Here is a 23,652-nt window from a genome sequence, read left to right on the forward strand (position 1 = left end):
AGACATCGTAGCAAAATGTGGCAAAGAAATTTTCAGCGAGAATTATTTTGGACTATTTAGTATTTTGCCTGAAACATAACAGAAGAGGAAGGAAATTTCAAGCATTCTGAGTGCTCTTTGTGAGCCCTGAATACCTTAGGGTCCTGTGTAACCACTCAGAATTACAACTAAATCTGAAAAAGGACTTTAAGCAAAAAGCCAATGTGTGCAACTTAACTGTCTGTTTGGAAAAGTTTTCTCATACTGTCTGCTAAATACGTTTAGTCCTTTAACACAGCATTTTTTACTATGTTTTTTTGTGTGAAAATTTTCATCTGACTTCAAAACTAGATTGGGTTTCTTCAAAATTAATCCAAATCATCCTTTTCCTTTACATGGCTGCTTGCACTGTTGGTTTACATTGGTTGAGAAACTGGTCAGCATGGTTTTCCATTCCTTTCTGACCACCCTATGTCAGGGAACGATACAGCATAAGAACAGAAAGAACCAACTAATTGGAAAAACTTAGAGTCAAACTGCATACCTGGCAGTGGCATATATTTAGTTAGGTTTTTAATGTATTTCACACTTCTGGTACCATGAACAACTGTACCAGTCCCTCTCCTATCATTAGAAGCAAGGCACTCAGAAAATTTGAAAGTTTGAGGCATTTCCTCTCACCCCTTTGATCCTTTTCTTCTCCAGCTAACTTTCTGTCAAGAAGACATTGTTAGTATAACGAGAATAAGTGTATGAGAGAACCAGACTACTATGTGGGAGATTGCTATCTTCATATTACTGCTGAAGCTGATAATAGTCACTCAACCAATTAGTGTCTAAAAGCTCGTAACTTACTGTGCTAGTGAAGCAGTCTGCATCTTGGAGGTGGGTTGAACAACTCCTGGAATCTGTTGATTTGAAAAAAAGACAGATGTTCAGAATAAAACTGTTTATCCACACACATGAAAAAGTCATCGCTAGCTCTATAGGAAGCATCACATTCACTGAAAAGTTGAACACGTAGAGAAATTAGTGTTTTGTATATTATTTCTGGCTTAACTCAAAGGATAAGAAAAGAAAATTATATAACATTTTGAGGATGATTTCTGAGTCTGTTGAATAATTTAAGTAATTTTCTTGAACAAATTCTGTCCTCCGGGGAATGTGTGGGCTCAGTGCCTATGCCATCTCCAAAATCCCAAGGAAAGAAAAAGTCCTCTTCTTCAGTTCTAGAGCAAACAAACAAAAAGTTTAAAAGACTTTAACTTTTGATTTTTCTGGATTATTTATATCAATTTACTGAAAATAGACTGAGTGTATCCGTTAACAATACACAACATTTTTTCTATAATTGCTTTCTTTTATTTTTCTGTTTTCTTTCAGAGATCATCTATAGTTGGGTATTTAATGAATTCCCATCTTTTGTGGCAGAAGATAGCAGACGTTTCATCTCTCAAGAGACAGGCAATCTCTACATCTCCAAGGTGCAAACATCTGATGTTGGCAGCTACATATGCTTGGTAAAAAACACAGTGACAAATGCCAGAGTTTTGAGTCCTCCTACACCTTTGACACTGAGAAATGATGGTAAGCAAGGCATTATTTTGGGTTACCAAATAGAACAAAAAAATGCTAAGTCAAAAATACTGGGTGACAGTTAAGCTATTTTACAAACTTCAGCTAATTTAAGAACCATGATTTTATCATTTTTAAATATATGCATGCATTTACTGCAGCAATCAGCAATGGAAAAGTGTCCACGGAGACAGATTCTTTTAAAACATTTATCATTTGTGAGAATATTTAGACTTGCAAAATTTGAGGTGTAATCTGACACTTCCTGAAAAATTTTGTTTAGAACAGTTACTCCTTTTTGCTATTCTGGTGTATCAACACTGATATAGAGAGAAGCAAATCTGCTTTCTCAGTAACGTCTAGCTCTTTAGGGGTCAGCTCAGTTGCATAAGCACAGGCAGCTAGTGGCACATGAGAAGCCCTCAGGCATCTGAGACATCCACAGGGGACTGGCAAGTATGACACAGGACATAAAGGAGACCTGTGCCCTTACAGACCAGCAGCTGGGGGCCCAGAGGTATGCCCTTGGGCATCTCCGATGACACAAGACACATGGTTAGACAGCTGAATAGATTCCCTAAATGCTTGTAACTTTCCCCGTTGCTATACTAAAAACTTCTAATACTTCTATGCTCTAATTCAGTGTCCTGATTGAGCACCACCTACGAACACCACAGTGATTTGATTACGATGATAGATAGTTATCTAAGTGCTTTTGAATTTCATCAGGGTATGTATCTGCAACAATTTTGGGGGAAATAAATACCTAAATCTTATTTTTGAAAAGTGGCTTAGGAACTAGAGTTTCTGAGGCATTTCCAAAAATCAAAAGAAAACATCTTTCAATAATATGTCTTACGGAGCAGTACCATATTTCAGTATAAATGATATGTATCTGAAACTGTTAGAATAGTTGCCTGTAGAGGCAACAGTGCTATTGGCTCTTTTGTAGACAAAAGATTTGTTTTTATTTTATTAAAATTACCTATATTTTCCTTTTTCCAAGATATTCCACATTTAAGGATGCTTTCTAGCTCTTCAGAAATACGTTTCAACAATTCAGCATATGTGAATTCATACTTGTATAAGTTAGAGAGAGAGAGAGAGTGTCTAAGGCTTTTGTCTTACTCATACTTTTTCTAGCACTGAGACTATCCCTGTGCTGTAGTAGCACTGCAAAGATTGGGTTTAATAGAGATAACTTGGTTTAACAGACTAAGTAAAAACTGTGTTCACAGATTAGAATGGAATTAAGTTAATCTTTCTTCATGATAACTGGGTTGAAACTTTACATGTCTGCACAGAGTCCTCTGCAACAAAAAGCTGCATGTTTTACTGTATCATTTCCTATTTTATTCATCCTTGTTTAGTACCTATGCTAATTACTGAGTTTTAGATGTTTGGTTTTATTGAGTTAACAAAAAAAGAAACACTGATCTTTTCAATATTAGTCCTTTGAGAATGAAAAAATAGTGACTATCTTTTTAATCAGTTGAAACTCTGGCAAGAGAAGATAGAATTTTATTATGTCATATTTATTATTCATATCTTACACTATTGTTCCTTTATAACATAGTTTTTCATGGTTTTGTTGGGTTCCAAGTGTATGCAGAAATTCAACAGATGATTAATTATGCATAATGTACTAGTAGTGTATAGGCACACTTATTACAATATCAGAAGTGGAGAGAGCAAATAAGGATAAAGGCAACAATCTACAACAAAAGCTAAGAGCTGAAATCTGTGAAGGAAAACTGTGCAGATTTTCCTAAATGTCAAGTGGGTAGTATACCAGCCTCAGGCAAGTCTGTGCTTCATGACTGGCTGTCATACAACTGTGATAATCCAACCTTCTAAACAGTGCTGGAATAAGGGGGAGACATTTGCACATAGATGGACTGCTCCTGAACAATTTCTCAATTCCTTTTTACACGTGCATGCATTTCTACCAGGCATGAATGCCTTAATTTTTATGTATTGAGATTTTTGAAAAGCCCCCTTATTAAAATGGAGTTCTTTGGTACTCTCTAGTAAATTGCTTGCTTTCCTGTATGACTGAGCAAGCTTCCCAGTGCAACCCCAGACCTTTCCACCTAACCTTGCAGTCTCCATAAACCTACCTTGAAAAAAATATTAAGGAAAATTCTATGATTTAGCCACCAGGTCCCATTATTTAGGATACCTACCTTCTCACCTTCTCCACAGAATGCAATAATATGTGCCTTTTAAAATCTATCTAGAATTGCAAGTAAAATAGACAATTAATAATATTGCTCTTTTCCTTTTTGATACAGGTTGCTTTAGGTTATATTCCCTTGCTCGGTGACAAATAGTAAAGGCTGATGGTAGAATTTTAAATGTATATATATACATTATACTCCAGAGTATGGGACAATATAGCTGCTGAAGAAAAGGTGTTCATTACAGTTAAAGAAAATAATAATTTGTGAAAACAGAGAGAGCTGAGGGTGAACTATCATAAGCACATGAGAAATTTAGGATGGCATTAGAACAAACATCTCTGTACCTAAAAATTGACTTACCACTATGTGGCTAGTGATTTTGAATATGGCTTACATTTTGTTAAGCATTTGCATTATAAAATTAATTGAATCACTTCAAATTGCTTTTCAAACATTCACTTAAGTCCCCAAATCATACAGCTTCCTGACTTCTAGTGCTTGGCATACCAGCCAGCATTTATCACACACAGTCAACACATTTATTGGAAACAATGGAAAGAACTTGTACTTTTAAACAGCTTTTACAAATAGAAATATATAAAGAAAAAAAATGTATTTTCTATTCATTGGACATATGTATACATTACTTCGAAAGTCTCCTACTTGATATATTTATCATTGTTCCTGTGTGTGTGAGGTGGTTTTTTGCTTTTTTTGTGTGTTTTTTTTTTTTTTTTTGAGGGCGGGGGTGTAAGACAGTAGCTATTCCCAGGGGACTGGATAGCTTGTGACAAAACACTCCTATGAGAACATCGCTCTGTATTTATCTATGAGGAAGAAGCAAAGTAATATCAAGGCTTTCTATCAAACCCTACAAGAATGTAGGAATTTCCTTGCCTTTTATTAATCTTTTATTTCTTTAGTGATGGGTCTCAAAGGGGAACTTAGCTTCTTGATATGAAGCAAATTAAATAAAAACATCAAGAAGTCCTTCAATGGATTCTGAATAAAATGAATACATCATTTGTTCAGATGTCCTTGACAATCAGTCATTTCATACAATTCAATTTCACTCAAACTGGGTTATAAAAATACTTTAGAATTCTATCTGAGGAGATAAAAAGTTTTATCAGAAAAAAAATATGCACCATTTCATTAACTGCCTTTATAATGCATTAGAAACTTTGAGGAATTATTTAACAACTGTTTACAAATAATAAAAAGGGTTGTTAAAATGGATCTTTCCAAGCTTGGATGCTGATTGGGAGCAATAAAGCGTCTTGACTAATAAAAACAACAGAAAGCCTCCACAAATTTAGGAAATAGAAACCTAGGGAGTATAAAACATTTGATGTTTGATAGCATAAGGCAGTTATTTCAAGTCCACACATTTTCATTCCAGTTTCTCTTCCTTTTTTATCTTGTTTTTACTTTTCTTAAAAAGATGTTAACGTCAACGTTATTACAGGAGAGAATTAAGTTGTTCTTCATTTTATTTTTGTGTTGCTAGTGCCCAGTTCTTTTGCTGCAGTGAAATTTCCAGAACATAGAAAACCTGTAGCATTCCAGACACCAGAGGTGTGTTTTGTTAGAGCAAATCTAAACTAACTCAACTGAAGTCACTGTATCTGACCACATATATTCTTATGTAACTGAATGCAGAGCCAGGCCTTCATAATTTTTTTTCAATGTCATTATAGTTCTGTGAATTGAATTTTGTCTGCCCTAATTCTATAGATTTTGATGAGACTCTTCATGCGATTAATAGTATTAGGTAGTCATAGGTAGTATGGATATCAAAGTATTAAGGATGTTTATTCCTACTTTACAGGAATGTGTTCTGTATGTACTTGCTCAGGTTTACCTTTGGGATATATTGGAAATACTTGTTTCCCAACATCACGATAAATTTGGAACAAGTAATAACAATTTCCCCAATGGCAGAAAATAAACATTTAAAAGACCAGAACCGGGTACAGAGTTAATAAATAATAAATATAAATTAATGGAATAGAGCAAACCTAACAGTTTCACAGACATAGGCTACTTGTTTCCATTAAGAATGCTGGTATTTGTTAATTAACTGATAATTAGCATCAAAAAGTTTTGCCTAAAGATTGACCTTTTTATGAACCTATCATTTTTCCTTTTCCAAAAATGCACAGATTTTTTTTTCTACTTGCATTCCTGGTTTTGTCTTCTGATGCATTTGTTCATATGGGACTAAATTCTAGAAGACACAAAATATGTCTGCATTGTAATGGGAGTTGAAAACACTTACCCAGCTGTGACTTAATCCTGCCAGGTAGTTTGGATATTCTGGCCTTGTAGGCTGCTTCTTTCTTATGTGTTATATTGCAAGATCATTAACTTATAAATATCCAGCCACATTTCTCACGTTCTGAGAATGCCAATCCATACAACTATGCAAGACTAACTGGAAACTGCTGGAACTCCTCATGACATTCCAAGATGGGACTAGAACTTGAAAGAAGCCCACTTGGGTTTTTTCAAGCAGATCCATGTTGTCTGTGTAAAAGCCAGTTTGATTTCTCGTGGTAGACAGACACGGGCAGCACATGCAGCTGATGGTCTGACAGAGACCGCCAGAGTTCGCAACGCCTGCTCCAGGGGCAAGTTGCTGAAATCGCAATGTGCCTGGACAGCCCTTAATCCTGTACTGAACATATTGTTTGTCCTGTAAAATTATAGTGAGATATTTCAGTGATGAGTCATTATGCATTTGAAAATAAAAGACTTCCCACAATCTCTACATTTTCTCTAATAAAAATATGCCCTACATTGGCTGAAAGGCATTTTCTTTTTTTTCTTTTTTTTTTCTGTTTCATTCTGGCTCTTGTGCCTTGGTCCCACAGCAAGGTTGTCAAAAGCAACAGGATGCATGTCCTAGGATTAAAAAAAAAGTGTAATCCTTTTAACAAACCAGGAAAACAAGGACATATACATATACATATACGGACAGTTTGGGGGGGGGGAGTTTATTCCACCAATAATAATGTTTCTTTCCATTCTGAGTTCCCATCTGTTACAGGCAGCCCAGTGGTCTTTACACCTAAAACTCTCAGTGAATATCTGGAAGTGAGCAGGAAGCTTACCAAAAGCATTCATTCAATAACCCTTTGCAGAATATTTTGTGGGGGTTGTAGCACAGCTCAAGTGCATTATCAAAATGCACACAAAAGTTCAAATACACTAATTGCAAAAGACTGTGTCTAAAGAAAGTGTAGCAAGAATAGCCTAGGATGTCTTTTGAAAATATAAATGGGCTGAGCCCACAGGATTATTTGAGGAGGGATGTGGGAAAAAGTTCAGTTAAGAGTTCTGTTAAGATAACCCCATTCAGGGAGTTTTACTCCTAAATTGTCCCATTAGCTTGCAGGAACTTTGTCTGCCAGAAATGAAGCTGTTGCTCTTTTTAATTAGCTAAAGTAATTTAAGATTCTAGATACCTCCCCGTACCATTTTGCACTTTTCTTTCTCTTTTGCAACCATGTTCTCTTGTTTCACTTATCCTTCTGATGATTTTTGAAACTGTTACACAAAGAGTTAACAGATCCATACATAGAATACTGTCAAAAGCATAAAATAAACTAACTGGAGAAAGAATATTTCTCTAAGATCAATTCAGTATCTGGAATGATGTTGCATGAAACTGCAGCTATTAAAATTTCAGACAGAAGTGTGTTGGTAATATTATAATTAATGGCAACTTAATTAAGAATTGTGCAAAGTGATGACAAAAATAATCTTTATAGTTGCAAATGGCTTCAGATTGTTAAGAATGGTCATATCTTACATTACATGTCTTACTGTCCCAGGATCTTAGATACACATTCACATGTGACTGCTTGCTTTGCAATGGTGGGATATGACAGTGTTCACATAAGAATGGCTTGTCAGTTTGGTGATCTTGTCAGCGTAGTGAAATAATTTGATTGTGAAGAACAGGCCTTTAGCTTGGGGTTAGGACTGTAGTAAGCTTATAACAAGGATGATTTGTTTCTGTTGGCTCAAAAATAATGGGCATTTCAACAGCCCTTGCTAATGGAGGAGAAACACTAGTGTTAGTTTGGTCGTTATTATTGAGGAAATAATGGATGCTTGTATTTGCTTGGTTATGTGAGGAGTTTCGACTGAAAGGCATTTCCCATTTAGTAAGATCTTTTCTGTTAATTGGATAACAATGAATATTGGAATAGCACTAGCTTGTGTCCTAATTGATTAGAACCAAATGAAAATTTCCTCTCCACATGCTGCAACCATTTTAACACTATTGGTACCTGAACAGGAGAAATATTTTGTTTTGGTCCCTTAAAAGAATAGTGTGGATTTCAAGAAAAATGGAGCTTAAGGTCAGATTTGAAGTACAAACATTTATGTCATTTATTGTAGGAGAAATGAGGTTTTTCAAGAACTGTGAATGTACAATCAGCAAAATAATTAGAAATCCTGTGAAAATTAGGTCCTCCTCTCAGTACACATTTAGATTAATAGTATTTACAGGTTTCTGAATAGCTTTTGTAAGGCTCACCTAGATGATCGGTAGACAATTGGAAAAAAGGAATGGTCTTATAAATAAATAATGTCCAGAGATGCTTAAAAGCAGGTCTGTCAAAGATTTCTTACATCAACTTCAGCACAATATCTTCTTCCTTGTTAAAAAAAAAAAAAAAAAAGGAACTCCCTTTGCCCTCTTGACTTCCTTTGCACTGTTGTTGACTCACATTCTTAGGTCTCTTATGCAAGACTGCATATGTTCTGGTATAAAGGAGTCCTGATTTTTGTTGATGTGCATGGCTACTCAGAAATATTACCCTTATACTTAATGAATGTTAATTTGAATGCTGAGGTTATTATGTTCCCATACAACTACATATGCACAAATATACTTCTTTGTGCTAGAATGTTGTATACAAGCCAGCCAGATACCCTCATCTTTGAATGTCTAGAAGATGAAGTTTGGCTCCAATGCCACATGTGCTGACTTTAGCAGAAGAGCTTAGTCGATAAATTAAAACATATGTAAGAAATCTGCTAATGTGAAGTCTAGAATATGACTCAATAAAGACTTGTCTCAGTAGGAAGCAGAGCCAGCGAACTTGATCATTGCCACTAAATGATTTTTCAAACAAATGTAAACAGAAATCTCCCCAGTTCAAACTGTAAATTAGAAATTTTGGACTCTCATTTGAAGAACTAGAGAAAATACCACTACTCCTCTCATTGCTTATTCTGAGCTTACCTCATTGCCTTTGTGTCCTTAGGGATTGGAGCCAGTCTCCCTTGCTTCAGTCATAACATACCCACTTACACTTTGAAAATGAAGTACTCTTAGTTGTACTCTGTTTTGGTTAAAAGAGCTGGAAAGCTCTCATGAGTATGTATGACACTTTTATAAATAACTAGAAAGTATTTCATGCCAGAAATCCTGTTTCTTGAAAGGTGAGGGCTACTTAGAGTTCAGAGACTAACTGCTGGAGTACTGAAATGGGCTGGAAAAATCAATTTTAAAGTGTGCAGAGTTAACTGTATTTAAATGTCAGTTAGACATATTCGTTATGGTTAAATGTGTCCTTCTTTTACATTTATACCTCCATGCTTAGAAATATATAAACATCTTAGCCCTGAGTTATAAACTATAGAAGAGTTTATTCCTTTCTTGTGCTGTATTCAGTAATATTCTTCTTGGTCTCTTTGTCAAAGTCTTCTTATTTTTGAATAAATATTCACACAACAGATGATAATTCCAGTGAGGCAAAAAACACATTTTCTGACCTGCAAAATTATTAAAATGTTATTACACACCAGAACAAGCCATCACCCCTCAGTGTTTCCCAGAAATTGGCAGACACATCCAAACTTAAAAGAATTGCAGATAATTTTGTGATCTATTCAGCCTGTAAAAGATCCAGTTTAACGTTCCTACACTGTCTGATCAAGACCAGGGACTTTGCCCGAAGATCTCGGACAAATTTCTAATAACACATTTGTCTCATTTGCTGATAAAATAATGGCAAGCGTAAATCTGTGCCTATTTTTTCTCCTGGATATATAGTATAGCCAGTCTTTAGGTTTCATTTTCTCCCCGACATTCTAGTGATGCTCAGCCAGGAATCGTATGTTCTTTTCTAGCAACTGCCTTAAAAGTTTATCAGCCCCTTATGCAAGAGTATCCCCTGTAACCTATTCCATTCAAAATAAGTTTACGACCTGAGTTAAAGAGCTATTATTCAAACAGTTTGAAACAAACCCAGATCATTTCAGCTGAGGTGATTTAAGGAATCATCACAAAAGCTTATTCTCTGAGAGATTTAAGAGGCTAGTTAATATCTGGAAGACTAATGGGAAAAGAAACATTGGCCTCCACAGCCCACAGAGCTGAAGGAAGAAGATGGTCTGTATGGACAGGCCTTGTTTGTCTGTTTTGTGGTAGCAATTTCTCAGTAGCTTGTTTATTTTCACATGTGGGAAAAAAAGATGTTCTTGCGTGGACAGACTCGCAACTCTTCTAGACTTCACTTGAGCTTATAAAAGTTGTGGTCTGGCAGACAGAGGGAAGAGGCAGAGCAGTCCTGCTCAAAGTGGTCATGACTGATATTCCGCCTGTAGCTCGTTCGGTTGTGCTTCCCCACAGAAAGGACTGGCATTCAGATGGCAGTCCTGCTACTTCATTCCATTCTCCATTTCTGTTAAGCAGCCCAGAGGGGATAATGTAAACAGTTTTAGCTGTAGCCGTATCTGTAAATGTTTGCAGTTCTATTACATCTATCTCTGTAGTATTTGAGCACCTCACAGTCAGTGTTGATCACATTATTGTGATTTAATGAATTGTGTTATCTCTGTTTCATGAAGGAAAACTAAAATGCAGACAACAGGGTGTCTGAAGGTTCCTAGGATGCTTTGGGTAGCTGAGATTTGAACTCAAGTCACAGATCTACAGCCAAGTCAGTGGAACAACTTGTTAAATGAAACCACTTATTAAAATTAAACTTGATTTTTCCTGGATTTATCCTTACATGAGTCGGAGAATATGTTATAATTGTTCTGTGATAATTTCATAACTGTAAAAACATACCTGAAAGAGGGAATAGGGAATTATCTCTTCTGTAAATATGCTCCATTTCTGCCTGCGTGTGACTAAAAAGCTGTTAATTTTAGCAAGGTCAAAATGTGCTTAGTACTGGGAATTGTTCAGTCATCTGAAATGGTCCCTTTTAAAGTAATCAGAGATATAATAGACATGTCATTAGTGACTCATCTCAGTTTAACTTCACCTGGCAAGGATGAACAGTAAATATACTGTCCAACCTGGCCCTGGTTGGGCAGAAATACAGAGAACTCTCATTCTGATACACACCAGCGGGGTAGAGACCCAGAGATTAGGAAATGCTAGGTACCATAACTTGTCTCAGAATAAAGGTCAGGGATAAGATTTACCTAAACAAAAGGGAAACAGTGTTTTTTAACCCTTTTTTATCCCCATTAAGCTTTCATGATTTGATAAATTAGATTTATTTTGGGCCAGTGCATTTCAAACCAACCGCAAGTTCAGCAGTTTCATTCCTAGATCTGCACCCTGCTGAAATGGCTGAGAAGACACCGCTTATGAAGTTGGGAGTGTTGTAAACTAATTAATTAGTCTAAGGAAGACTGGATCACTGGGGTCACCTCTGTGAAGCACGGAGGTAGAAGACTGTCGAAAGGAAGGTGTTTTCACGGAAAGATGAGGCAAGAAGCATGAGTGCTTAGACCATGTGATCTCTCTGATTTGTTATCCATTACAAAATCTTATATTATGTTTTTATTCTGTGCTGATCAATTTTATATTTCATGTTTAATAACTGCAAATAAAAAATGACTGAGGGAATTCTTTATGGCTTTAACCAAATGTCTGAAAGAGAGTTATGCATATAAGTTTGAGAGAGATTGATTCTAATGCACCTAGCTCAAGGCCTAGATATTTCTTAAAAGTTCAGGTTTCTTTTAACACCTGATGCAAATGAATAAAATTATTGATGAGAATGCACATGATGGTTATTTTACTATTACTGACTCATAGTGGCCAAAACAGAAACTGGGAAAGATAAAGAGCCTGGAGGTACAGTAGTCACGGCAAAGCAATTATAATAAGACTAGAGAAGGTAAGGCCTTGATAATTTCCTTGATGCCTATGCAAATGTAGTGGCCGCCTTGGTCTCCAAGATAATAAATAATAAAGATGAAAAATGTCCCTCTGCTATAATAGACTTTTGTTTCCTAATTTCTTTCACAAGGAACATCAGTATCATAGAGACAGCAAGCAATTGCTCTGTAATTTTTCTACATCTTTCTGCCAGTTGCCACAGGCATGTCGCCTGCTAATATAACAATAACCCAGAAGAACAGGACATGGTACAAACCATTAACAGATCAGCATTTCATTAGGAATGTAAAATGATGGCTTGACTTGCAACGAGCATTTGATATTTTTATGGATTGCATCTACTAATGGGAATTAATGTGAGTTAAAAATAAAAGATAATTTGTCTATCAGATGTGTTCATAAGCACTGTACAATTTGAGAGGTAAGAATAATTTAATTATGCTTTGAGATGCATTTTTTCAGGGCTAAAAAGGCAAATGTTTAATAGTATATGACAGTTCAAAAAATCAGTTTCCAGTAACAAAGTTGTATGCTAAGGCATAAAAAAACTTTTAAACTCATCAAATCCCTAAACCTTTCAGACAGTCTGCACAGTCAAAATAAGAGGTTTAAAAGGAACACCTAAGGAATAGAAGACTTCATCATAAAAGTTAAATGAATTATTATCAACAGGGTTCATTACAGAGGAACTTAGGCAGGCTCCCCTAACAAGACTGAAATTCCCATAATTGCACTTCCAATAGAAACTGATTTTATAAATACTAACAAATTGCAAAGGCTAAACTCACGCAGCGGTTCTAGAAGAACTGGGATATGTACCATATCCCTTAGCCTGACCTCAGTCCTAGAGGAATAGCAGGTAGAAACACAATGCCTTTTTTTTTAATTAAAAAAAAAAAAAAAAGTTCCCAGAAGCATCCAAGGAGCCACAGACAGTCTGACTTCTGTATCAAGCATTTTGATAGAAAATACAAAGAAAAATATGACTGTATTTTTCACATAACCATATAGTAGTCTTACCGTATAATCATGTATTATTAAAATGGCTTTTACAGAGAGGAATCATGTCTCCATCTGTGTACAGCTTTGCTGAAGAGTCAGAGCGAATATGAATAAGGGTGGTCAAGGTAGCACAATGTACTTTAATTTCAAAAAGCTCTGGACAAGGTCATTCATCAAAGGCTGCAAAGAAATTAAATTCTCAGAGGGGGTGAAGAGTAGTCCTATTCTGAATAAACAATGGATACAAAATTCAACCTTTTATAGAAGTACATGATCAGTTTTCAGAATGAAGGGACATTATCAGTGAAGAAACAGAAAACTTTTCTAGGATCTCACCATTCAACACGTAAATGTTCAAATGAAATCCAGAAAGGAAGTGAACACTGAAGTAGTGAAACTTGTTGATACAAATTTTTTCATGGCAGTTAAAACTAACCATGAAGAGCTGCAAAAGGATGTCATGATACTAGAATGGACTGTGATAAATAATGATGTCCACTACCAAGTTATACAGTATCTAAACCTAAAAATGTAATAACTTTATTAGATACTACCAATCAGTGAAAAGATCATAGCACATTGTGGATGAACATCAGCTCATTGATCAGCAGTGCAAAAAGCCAAGTACAGTGGAATTGTGAGAAAAGTAATAGAGAAAAAAAAAACACAAAAGGAACAAAACAAAACAAAAATCTGTGATAGAAAGATCCACAGCTTCAATATTGCCATGTTGTTCTCATCTTCCCATCTCAAAATGATATAATAGAATGTGAAATGATACAACAGAGGCGCTAAGAATGATCTTGAGTTTAATAAAGTTTCTGGGCGAGGAAGAATTGATAGTCTAGGACTTTTCAGTCTGTAAAAGACACAACCAAAAGGGGATATGACAGATGTCTTATAAAATGATGGGTGACTCACCTGAGATAAATCAGAAACTGATATTCATAATCACAAAAAAACCAACAAAAAATAGTAAAGGAAATCATCAGGTAGAAGTTATGAAATAAATGAAAGAATACTTTTTCACAAGGTGTTTATTTAAATTATGAAATTTATTGACACAATATGAACCAACATGGACATTTTTACTGTGTATTAGGCTAGGAACGATTTTAATCTAGGATAGGAAAAATTTTAATTAGGTAGAATTCGCTTGGTGCCCCGGCCCTCTTTGAATACTTAGGACAATGGATAATTTCCTTTTTTCCTACAAAAAATACTTTTCAATTTTTAATGATAGAACTTTTGCTTTGCTTTTCATACAAGGGGCAGTATTTCTCCAGGGTCTCATAAAGCAGCCAAAACATTGATTTAGTCAAGATTTTGAGGAAAAATGGGTCACTATTGCTACTATCTATAATACTTGCCCAAGTATGTCTTTAAAAAAGCAATCCAGTGCTACTTATAAAGCCACATTATTTATAGAATTGCATTGTCTGGATTAGAAGTATTTTATGCTTTCTCCTTTTATTGTTATTTGATTCATAAATCAAGTGCATTTAGATTTTCTAACTAACTTAAGCTCCTAAAGACATATTTAAATGAATACATTTTTAAACATGAATTTGCATTCTCATTTGGAAGGAATATTTCTTTTTTTTCTCTGAAAAGAAGGGAGAGCAGTTCAAGGAAGAGAAAATAGGTTGACAGGGGACCTGTGATAGCGGTGTTTACCCAGGGGTTATAGATTTGTCCTGATGCTGCCTGAATATAGCATCTTTTTTATTTGTTTCTTTCTACTTTACTTTTTCAAAAAATATATTCTTTACTGGCGAAAAGAAAAAGCAAATTTGGTAGCAAATGATAAAACAAGGGGAAACCTACATCTCCCACAAAGTGGATGACTGCTTTAACTAGTTAGTTATTTACTAGTCAAATGTAATTCTTGCTGATTTTCACTGATAATTCTATTCTGATTTAAGGAATCATCCCAAAGAAAGTTTAAGAGTACTTTTTGCAGGGGGAGGAACTGAAGTTTTTTTGTTTTTTTTTTTAACTACCATTTCCAGCAAAAATATTTTCTCAGCCACCCCTTTGTAGCACCTTGCTCTGGTCTTACACTGGCAGGCGCGACAACAGATCCGAGCCTTCGCCAGACAGAGCTTCCTTACAGACCTAAGGCGCAGGAGCCCGCGGGACTGCCGGGAGCAGCTGGGCTGCAGTGGTAGAGCGTGGGAACTCCCAAGTCCCACATGGAAAATGTGAAAGAACAGGAGTATATGGTTTACCATTTGAGCAATATATATATATATATATATATATATATATATATATACATACACATGTGGGTTGTTTTTCCTGCCTATCCTTGGCAGCTAGTCTTCTCTCCCCCACAGATCTTATATTTCTTTGCTTCCATGTTCCTCCTTTCGTTTCTTTCTTTTTTCTTTTTTTTTTCTTGCCTAAGATGTCTCTCTTTTTTTCTCTTTTCTTTTTCTCTCTTGTTCCTATTTTCTTGCGCTAGAATTCTTTGGAGTCTCTTGTATGATATTAATTGATTTAGACTGGACTTATCTTGCTACTACTATATGCTTATTATGTCCACAAATCACATTTTATTCAATTTTCCTTGTCCAAAAATCTGAATAATTTTTATTTTGCTTAATATAGCTTTTAATTCCCAAGTATCACCTACCCCAAAAGCCCATCTTCTGTGTGACTGAACATAGCTGCTAGAGTCATATTCTCCTCCTGCCATTCTGACTATGACATTTCTTCTCTTTAAGTCACATCAAGTACAAACTTCTCACCTCACCTTATATAATCTCTCTCCCTTCATTGCTCATTTCTCATTTCCTAAACTCTTGAAATTCTCCAAGGCTGTCCTTAACTCCACAGCAAATTGCAGATAACTCTGTTGATCTCAATGTTTATATTTTTGACATCCCTGAACAATGTTATAGTTGCATTTAACAGTACTGAGCACATTGTCTTGATTAATTAATGATATTCCAAATTAAAAAGGCCACTAAAAATAAAATAACCGAACTCTGCATGTGCGTGTCTATGTGTCTGTGTATACAAATGCCTTTTCATCGTTGGACTGTTTCCTGCTGACTCTGGAAGATCCTCAATAGCACACGACATGATATGTTGATTTATCTGTCACAATTGTCACTGCACTGGTAAACAAAGTCTAGGTTTATGAAAAATCTCATCCTTCCAAAATTGATTGCCTACTTTAATCTTTCAAACCATAAACATTAACCTGTGGTTGAGAAAATAAATCCTTTTCTTAAATTTGCTGTTGTGCTGCTGATAACCCTAAAAAGTGTTTTAGAATATGTACAGGATCTAAGCAGAGCATATTGCATTAAATGAGGCTATTTTTATCAATTACCAACGTTGCTGCTGCATAGGTTTGAAAAGCAAACTGCAGGGATTCTCCATGATAATCTCAGCATATGGAAAACTAGCGATATTTCATATAAATATTCTTTATTTTCCAGGTGTGATGGGGGAATATGAACCAAAAATTGAAGTCCATTTTCCCTACACAGTTACAGCTGCTAGAGGAACTACTGTTAAGATGGAGTGTTTTGCACTTGGCAAGTAAGTACAGTTTCTTTCATAATTAGACAGCATTGTTCATTAAGATGTGACATGCCTAATTTGGGGGTTCATTATTTTGCTGGATTTCATTTTAACAGACAGTCCTTACTGCACACACAAAGTAACCATTTGACTAAGTAGCCAATTACGAATTCCCTGCCCAGCCATTTCTGTGGACAGTAATTCATGCAAGGTAAAATACTCTTTGTCAGAATGAAAAGTAACGTTCTTATAAACAAAAAAAGGTTTTATTAAAAAGTTTTCTGTTTATCAGACTCACCCATTTATTCACTGTGATAGCACAAATCAGTAAATTCCACTTTTTTTGTGCCAAGTTAGTTTAGTTGGAGTGTAAACAAAATTAATATATTTTTTTCCTAATACGTAGTTTATGTATGAAGAGAACAGCAAAATGTTCTAATTATGTCTTAATATACTTTGTGGCAATTTGTCAATTATCTAATTTCTACCTGACCTACTAGCACTCCTGGACATTAGGGTTTTAATATTCATGTCCAGGGGATTGGTAGTGAGTTTAGGGACAGAAAGGTTTAAGAAATACTTCTTTGCAGTTTCATACACTTTAAATGAGGAGTGAAATAATCCCTGGATGCCATTCAGATTACAGAATACATGATGAAACTAATAACATTATGCAAGGATTTTGTTGTGACAGTTAATATTATCATTGTTGCCAAAATAAGCGTGGCAAAGGTAGTGTATAGACAGAGCTAAACAGCAATGTCAATGATTCAAATAAATTATTTTTGCTTCCACATATGTATGTTGCTAAAAACCAGATGTTCCACCTGTGGCATGTCACTAGAGATATATAAACAAATAGAAAAGATAGACTTTTTCATAAATATATACCACAGTATATACCACAATATATACCACACGTGTGTGTGGGGTGTGTGTGGGGTGTGTGTGTGTGTGTGTGTGTGCGTGCGTGTGTGTGTGTGTGTGTGTGTGTGTGTGTGTGTACGCCTGCATGCACAGGCAAGAAATCTCACTGTATGTGATAGAAGATTTCAGTTCCTTTTTCTAGTTTCTTTTAGTCATAGTTTTCCCCCCATTCATGCTGACGAATATAATGTATCATGCTTGGTTTTCTGGTTCATAGCTTATCTAAGCACATACAGTTAGTTTCCTTACATCCTGGCCTGCTTTAAGCAATAGCAGACAGATTTGTCTTTGTATCTCTTGTGGTGGAATTTCACAATTCAGTTAGTCTAGGGCCATGCCAGGTGTACATTATCCTCCGTACCAGCTCTTCCTACCTGTTTATCAAAGCAAGAACAAAACATAAGAGGAGAAGAATTTTAAAGCAGTAGTTCAGTTACCTGAGGTTTACCACACCAGATTGCTATGCAAGTCTGGTTTTCCAAAACCTGTCTTCATTTCCTGAGAGAGATATTGTTTCAGGTTTTGGGATTTTTTTTCCGCCCCCAATTGGGTAGTCCTTTTGACCTTCACACGTCACTGGATTTTTGTGTTCAGCAATTTCCCTCAACAATTCCTATTTACTGGCTGGACAAGATTTGTCTAAAACTTTTGTTTCCCTTGTTGCCTGTTTCTCCTGACAGTCTGCAATCGTTTAGCTAAAATCCACATACCCTCAATGACCAGGTCAACAGAGAATATTCATAAATAATTACAGAGGAACTCTGACAATGTTTTCTAATTTTATCCATTTAGGCTCAGTGAAGTTGAAGGAGAGACAGGGCACAGTCTAACCAGTCCAACCAAAATGTTGGAGACCGTAGACCCTGTAGAGGGAGCAATCAAGGCAATGGATTTTGCAAATTCATTCCCCAATTCAATGTAAACAGTGGCTTGGAAAGCAAATATGAGGGGAGAAATTCCATATGGTAAAACATAAGCCTTATGTTTTATATAGTAAAGATACGGACAGAGGTACATGAGAGGGGAGAGAAAAGCAACAACTAGAGAGATTCCCTGAAATGCTGAAAAAAGAGCTGTTTTGTAGAGGTTGGTGGCTCCAGGCTCTCTTCTGTCAGCAGCGCTAACTACTTTTCTGACGGGTCAATAGTTGGCAATGAGGCCCTTTCAGTCTCTTGGCAATGGCTGAAACAGTAACCAGCATGTTATGTTTTTTTTCCTCATTTTTCTGGAATTAAATTGTGGCTGCTGACAGATTCCAAGTCAACTGTCATTTTCCCAGTGACGAGGAGGTATGCCAAATGTCGTCTTTCACATTGATCACTGACAGGCAAGAAAAGCAGCTACAAATGCTTTCTATCATCAGCACCTTGAGATTTACTAAACCCTCTCAAAAAGTCAGTCAGTATTCAAACAGCCACACAAGGAAGACTAAGTTTGACAGCAAAGGCTTCAATTAACTTATTTCCAGGTTCATATTTGGCATTAACCTATAACAAACAAAAAAAAAGTCCAAAACATCTGAACCATCAAGGAATTTAAGGTTATCTAATAAGTTGACCCCATTTGCTGCTAGTGTAATGAGCAACTATTTTTACCGTACACATTCCTTATCTTCTTTTCACAGCCATTAATGCACAATCAAATCAGCTGAGTTAAAATTGCTTTCAACCGGACATGGTAATAATTACATGAATGACATTTCAGGCCTCATTTGAAACCTGGAGGCTGAGGTGGGAAGTAGAAATGCAAGAGATTTCCCGTTCTTTTTCATTTTTGCCCCTATCTCTTATTCCCGATACCTTTTACAGATCTTTTCTTGTTACACTGCAACTGGTGCACATTTTATAACTGAATCTGTAACTAATTAGTTCTTTCTTTATTTAGCATTTTGAGATTTTGTTTTTTGCATTCTTCGTGTAAATAAAACACAAATTATTAGTCTCGAAACTAATGTGCTGCTGCTTTTCTCATGCTTTAATTTAGCTGCCTGACACAGTCCCTCCTCTATCCACTGTAACTGTGAGAATGACAGAGATTCCGCAGAGATTTCCAGTAGCTGGCATTTGGCAAACACTCCAGAAAAAGCCTAGTCTTTAGTTACAGATTAATGATTGATAGTGTTTATTTAGAACTGCCAGTCACTATGTCTGTAGGAATTAAAAATAAATAAATTGGAGCCGAGCACCTTTTTTCTCCAAACTAAAATCAAATGACTCAATTGCTTGACAGGCAGAAATCTCCTGAAAAGTAATATATTCTGACCCAAACAGTATGTAGCTAGTCCAGTAACAAGTGGAAATATTATTTTACAAATGTCACTTCTAAATGGACTTTGCTGATACTAAACAATTCAAAATACGACAGGAGTGAAATGTCTCAAAATGATGTTATTTGTATTAGATAATGCTGCTCATAATGAGCAACAGTCATTGGCTAAGAAATCACTGCATAAGTCCATGATCGATGGTGGAGGTATAACAGAAGACATGACAGGCAGACAGAGGAGCCAGAATTAAAATTTACTGTAATAGGTATCAGTGTGTCTTTTGCAATTAGAGATCTGCTGTGATTTGTGGTGTGTATTTATGCTGGCCCGCTTTTACCGAAAGGTTGTTTTTACTGTCATATTCCCACAACAACTTTGTGTTTTGATTACCTCTGCATTTCATATATATTTGCTTATGTAACATACAGCTGTGTTTTCTGCCACCCATATCATTAAGTCATTTGAATTAGGAGCACTTGAAACTTTCATTTTTTTTCTAATATGCCAGAAGATCATATTTTTTTGGAAAAGAAAAAAGTCAAAAAAAGGCTTTCAAGACCTGTCCAAAATTTATACTAAGCATATTATTTATTTATATATATATATCTGTGTGTGTAAATATATATTTGAAAAGGGTCTACTTTGAATATTACTGAATGGAAAAATTCAAAACATCTGCAACCTTCTTGTTCTCTAACTAGCAGTATATCAATATTTTCTTTCAGTTAACATAATTTTCACTACTTGTGACAGGTATCTGTTGTTGTTTAAAAAGATAAGCTAGTTTTTGGTAAAACAAATAAATGAGCTTAATCAGGTATTGTTTCTTGTCCAGATTATCTTGGTTCTCTAATAAGACCATCATTCTGATATCTTTTATTATATAAAACAGCAAGACAAATCATGGCCCTGTTCTGTGTGTAGGTTATAGTAAAGAAGCTATGACTTCCCCAGCTGACATACTTGCACGGATTAGAGTATTCCTGACATTCCCTGCTCCATTAATGCAATTTCTCTAGCACTGCCTGCTGTCATAGGGTGCTGCCTTTTGCATTTTCTCTCATATAATGCTGAATTCATCTGCAAGAGCATCTGAGAGTAACTGGTTAATTACTTCATTTCTTTTTTCATGTACTTTTTCAAAGAGAAGAATTCTATTGGCTTCATTTTGCTCCCCATTAAAAATATGAAAATCATGGTGCTGATAGGTAAAATGACTTTAATTTCTGTCCCCACCATATGCCATATTCAGTAATGAAGTTCTTCCAGTAACTGCACTCAGATAGAGCATTCTTAACTTTAGCATTTCCTGACTTTGGAAATGTATTTATCTCATAAGTGCCTTTAATGCTATGTTTCTGACATGGGACTTAAAAGCAGGAATAGATGGAAATAAGTGTTTTTAAAGAGCCTCAAAATGAACAAGTTTTCACAATTCAAACAACAACAAAGGACTGTTTGTCCAAGCTGGCGTGAAGTGCTGTAAATTACACCCCTCTTGAATGAGCACAGACTCTTGCCTCCAGAGGAAAGAAGCACAACAAAAAGGAAAAATGCCAGTAATATGTAGGTCCTTTTTCCTTTTTTTTTTTTTTTTTTTTGCATATAGCTCTAGGTTGGTTTCTATTTTCCCATTAAAATAATCCTTCTACAGTCACTCTCTCACACAGATTTTTTAATGCTGAATTGTGCGTAAGGCACTCACCTTGTATCATCCTCATACTTCAACCTTTTTCTCACTTCATTTTTTGGCCATGCATTGCACCATGCAGCAGCTTCTATTTTACTCTCTGTATAAACCTCATACTTCATTACTTTGCCCAGCCAGAAATATATATATGTTTGTCTTATGATAGTGCCAACAGCCAATTTTGAGGGGATAATTACATTTTATTTCTCATCCGAACAAATTGGAGGATGTGGGCTACACTTTTTGTCACCAGGCGTTGTCAATTTGAGTACCAAGTTAAGACTGGTATACTTTGCTTTTAAAATAGATCCCTGGCCCATGTGGATCCTCTAAAAGATTGCTTTGCTGAAAAAATGTAAAGTTTTATGCATCCTTTTTTCACTATAGTTGTTTTTTAACCACATAGATCAGCAGATAGATTTTAATCAAAAGAATCAATAAACAACAGTGTTGACAACCAATTTTTCTTACATTCCATATGCTTGTGTTTTCTGCATTTTGAAGAGATTGTTTTATGTTACTGCTATTTTTGTATAACAGAAGCATTTATACAGTATATCAATATTCTTTGTATATGCTAGCTTAGGTCACTTTAGTAATGTCAAGACTATATTTTTTTGTGAAGTATTCTTACTTAAAGATAAGAATAAAATAGAGATATTGACTTCTTTTTATTACTGAATTATGGTGAGACTGTTATGATAGAAGCATTGTTCATGTTGTTAATGTTGCTTTAATAATTCCATTGTAAACTCTGTTTTGAAGAGATTTATAGCTCAGTCATAAATATTCATCCCGTCTGTAATATGGGCTGCAAGAACTCAGTTGATAGCCCATTTTTAAATCTTGCTTTCTAAATGAGATAAAATAAAAAAGAAGGTGAAATTACATATATTTAAATCACACAAGTGAATGAAGTTAAGTGACCCATAGTCTGCAAAATGTTCTAAAATGTTCTCTTGAAATGACAAACTCTTTGAATCAATTCTGGTTAGTAAATATCTTACATTTTCAAATCCATGGAATATAAGACTTTATATTATCCCCTTGACCTGTTTTTTTAACTGAGATTTCTAATTGTTATTCAAGATTTTATTAAAAATATAGTTATTTATTTTCTGTCAGCGTCAATATTTTCCTTACAGACTATATAGTTGTACAGAGAGCTTACTGTAGCTTTTACAATACACAAAGAAAGGAAAAAAGTATTTGGGTAAATAAATATGATATCTGAGCAAAGGTCAGGGAGATAATATAAAAGATTGGTATGAACTAGTGAAGGGCGTTTGACTAGAGCTTAGGAAAATTTGTGTCACCAAAATTAGACTAGAGTGTAGTCTCTAGGTGTAGCCTAGCCTAGGTGTAGTCTCTTGGTGGCCGTGAAATATCTGAAGGAAAGAAGTTATTTTTGTTTGAGTGCCTCATTAAGACAATAACAGAGTACAATGGCTATAGAGAAAGTTTCTAACTATCGCAAATCTTTTTGCAGGTGGAGAGAGATGGACTTTGAAAGTGCTCATGTTAAATGAATGTTTATTGTGGGGTCTGGTCAGCATTTGGCAAATAGTATAATTGAAATGAAGATGAGAGTAATTTCAAAAAAGAAGGAATGTTAAAGACATTTTAGAAGTGCATCTTTGGTCAAAACCCCTGTGAAGGTTTTATAGTGCTGTATTCTTGGTTCTTGTTTTTCTTCCTCTGAACTTTAACTCTATGTGATTCCTTCCAGAAACAAAAACTCAGACAATCATCCTAAAGTAATGAGTCACAGATCGAGGTTGCATATTTCTCTAGCTAGCATCCTCACTTTTCTGTCTGGTATCTCAAAAGAAGCTTCCAGTATTTCCCCCATATCATTTCTTAATTGCAATGGACAAAACATAACCCTTCCCGCTATTCAGATTTGAAAAAAAATATGGCTTTTCCTTTCAGTCCAGCAGTTAAACTGTGCTCCAGGCTTTCCATAGCTCAGTCGCTCACTTTTATCCTTCTGTTGTCCAGTCTTGACAAATCCAGTATTACCTTGGTTATATCATCCATATTGTTGCAGAAACGATATTCGTGTGTTTTCTGTAGACGGCTGTGTTCGGTGTGGGTTCAGACCCAGCAGGGCACATCTCCTGCTATGAACTGTGAAGAAAAGCAGACAGGACCTTCCCAAAATCTGACTACCTCTCACTAATCCAGTGTCAAAAAAGGTCTCATGAGGATTTCTATTCCAAGATCAAACTCTTTTCTGACATAAGGCTCCATAATATAAATCTGTGTTGCTGCCTTCTGCTCCAGCCCTGGTGTTATGCCAAGGAGCAGCAGAACCAATGCACCGATC

At 35.6% G+C, this 23,652-nt stretch overlaps 1 protein-coding gene across 1 annotated transcript in view; it reads left to right on the forward strand.

Moving 5' to 3' along the window:
* CNTN5 (contactin 5) overlaps positions 1-23,652 on the forward strand; it is a 672,212-nt gene that overhangs the window by 486,746 nt on the left and 161,814 nt on the right. The window contains exons 8-9 of the mRNA XM_067289747.1: positions 1,363-1,566; positions 16,356-16,458. Of these exons, the coding sequence (XP_067145848.1) occupies positions 1,363-1,566; positions 16,356-16,458 (307 nt within the window). The remainder of the gene's footprint in view (positions 1-1,362; positions 1,567-16,355; positions 16,459-23,652) is intronic.

The sequence above is a fragment of the Apteryx mantelli genome, chromosome 1 (genome assembly GCF_036417845.1).
Source record: "Apteryx mantelli isolate bAptMan1 chromosome 1, bAptMan1.hap1, whole genome shotgun sequence".
Classification (NCBI taxonomy): Eukaryota; Metazoa; Chordata; class Aves; order Apterygiformes; family Apterygidae; genus Apteryx; species Apteryx mantelli.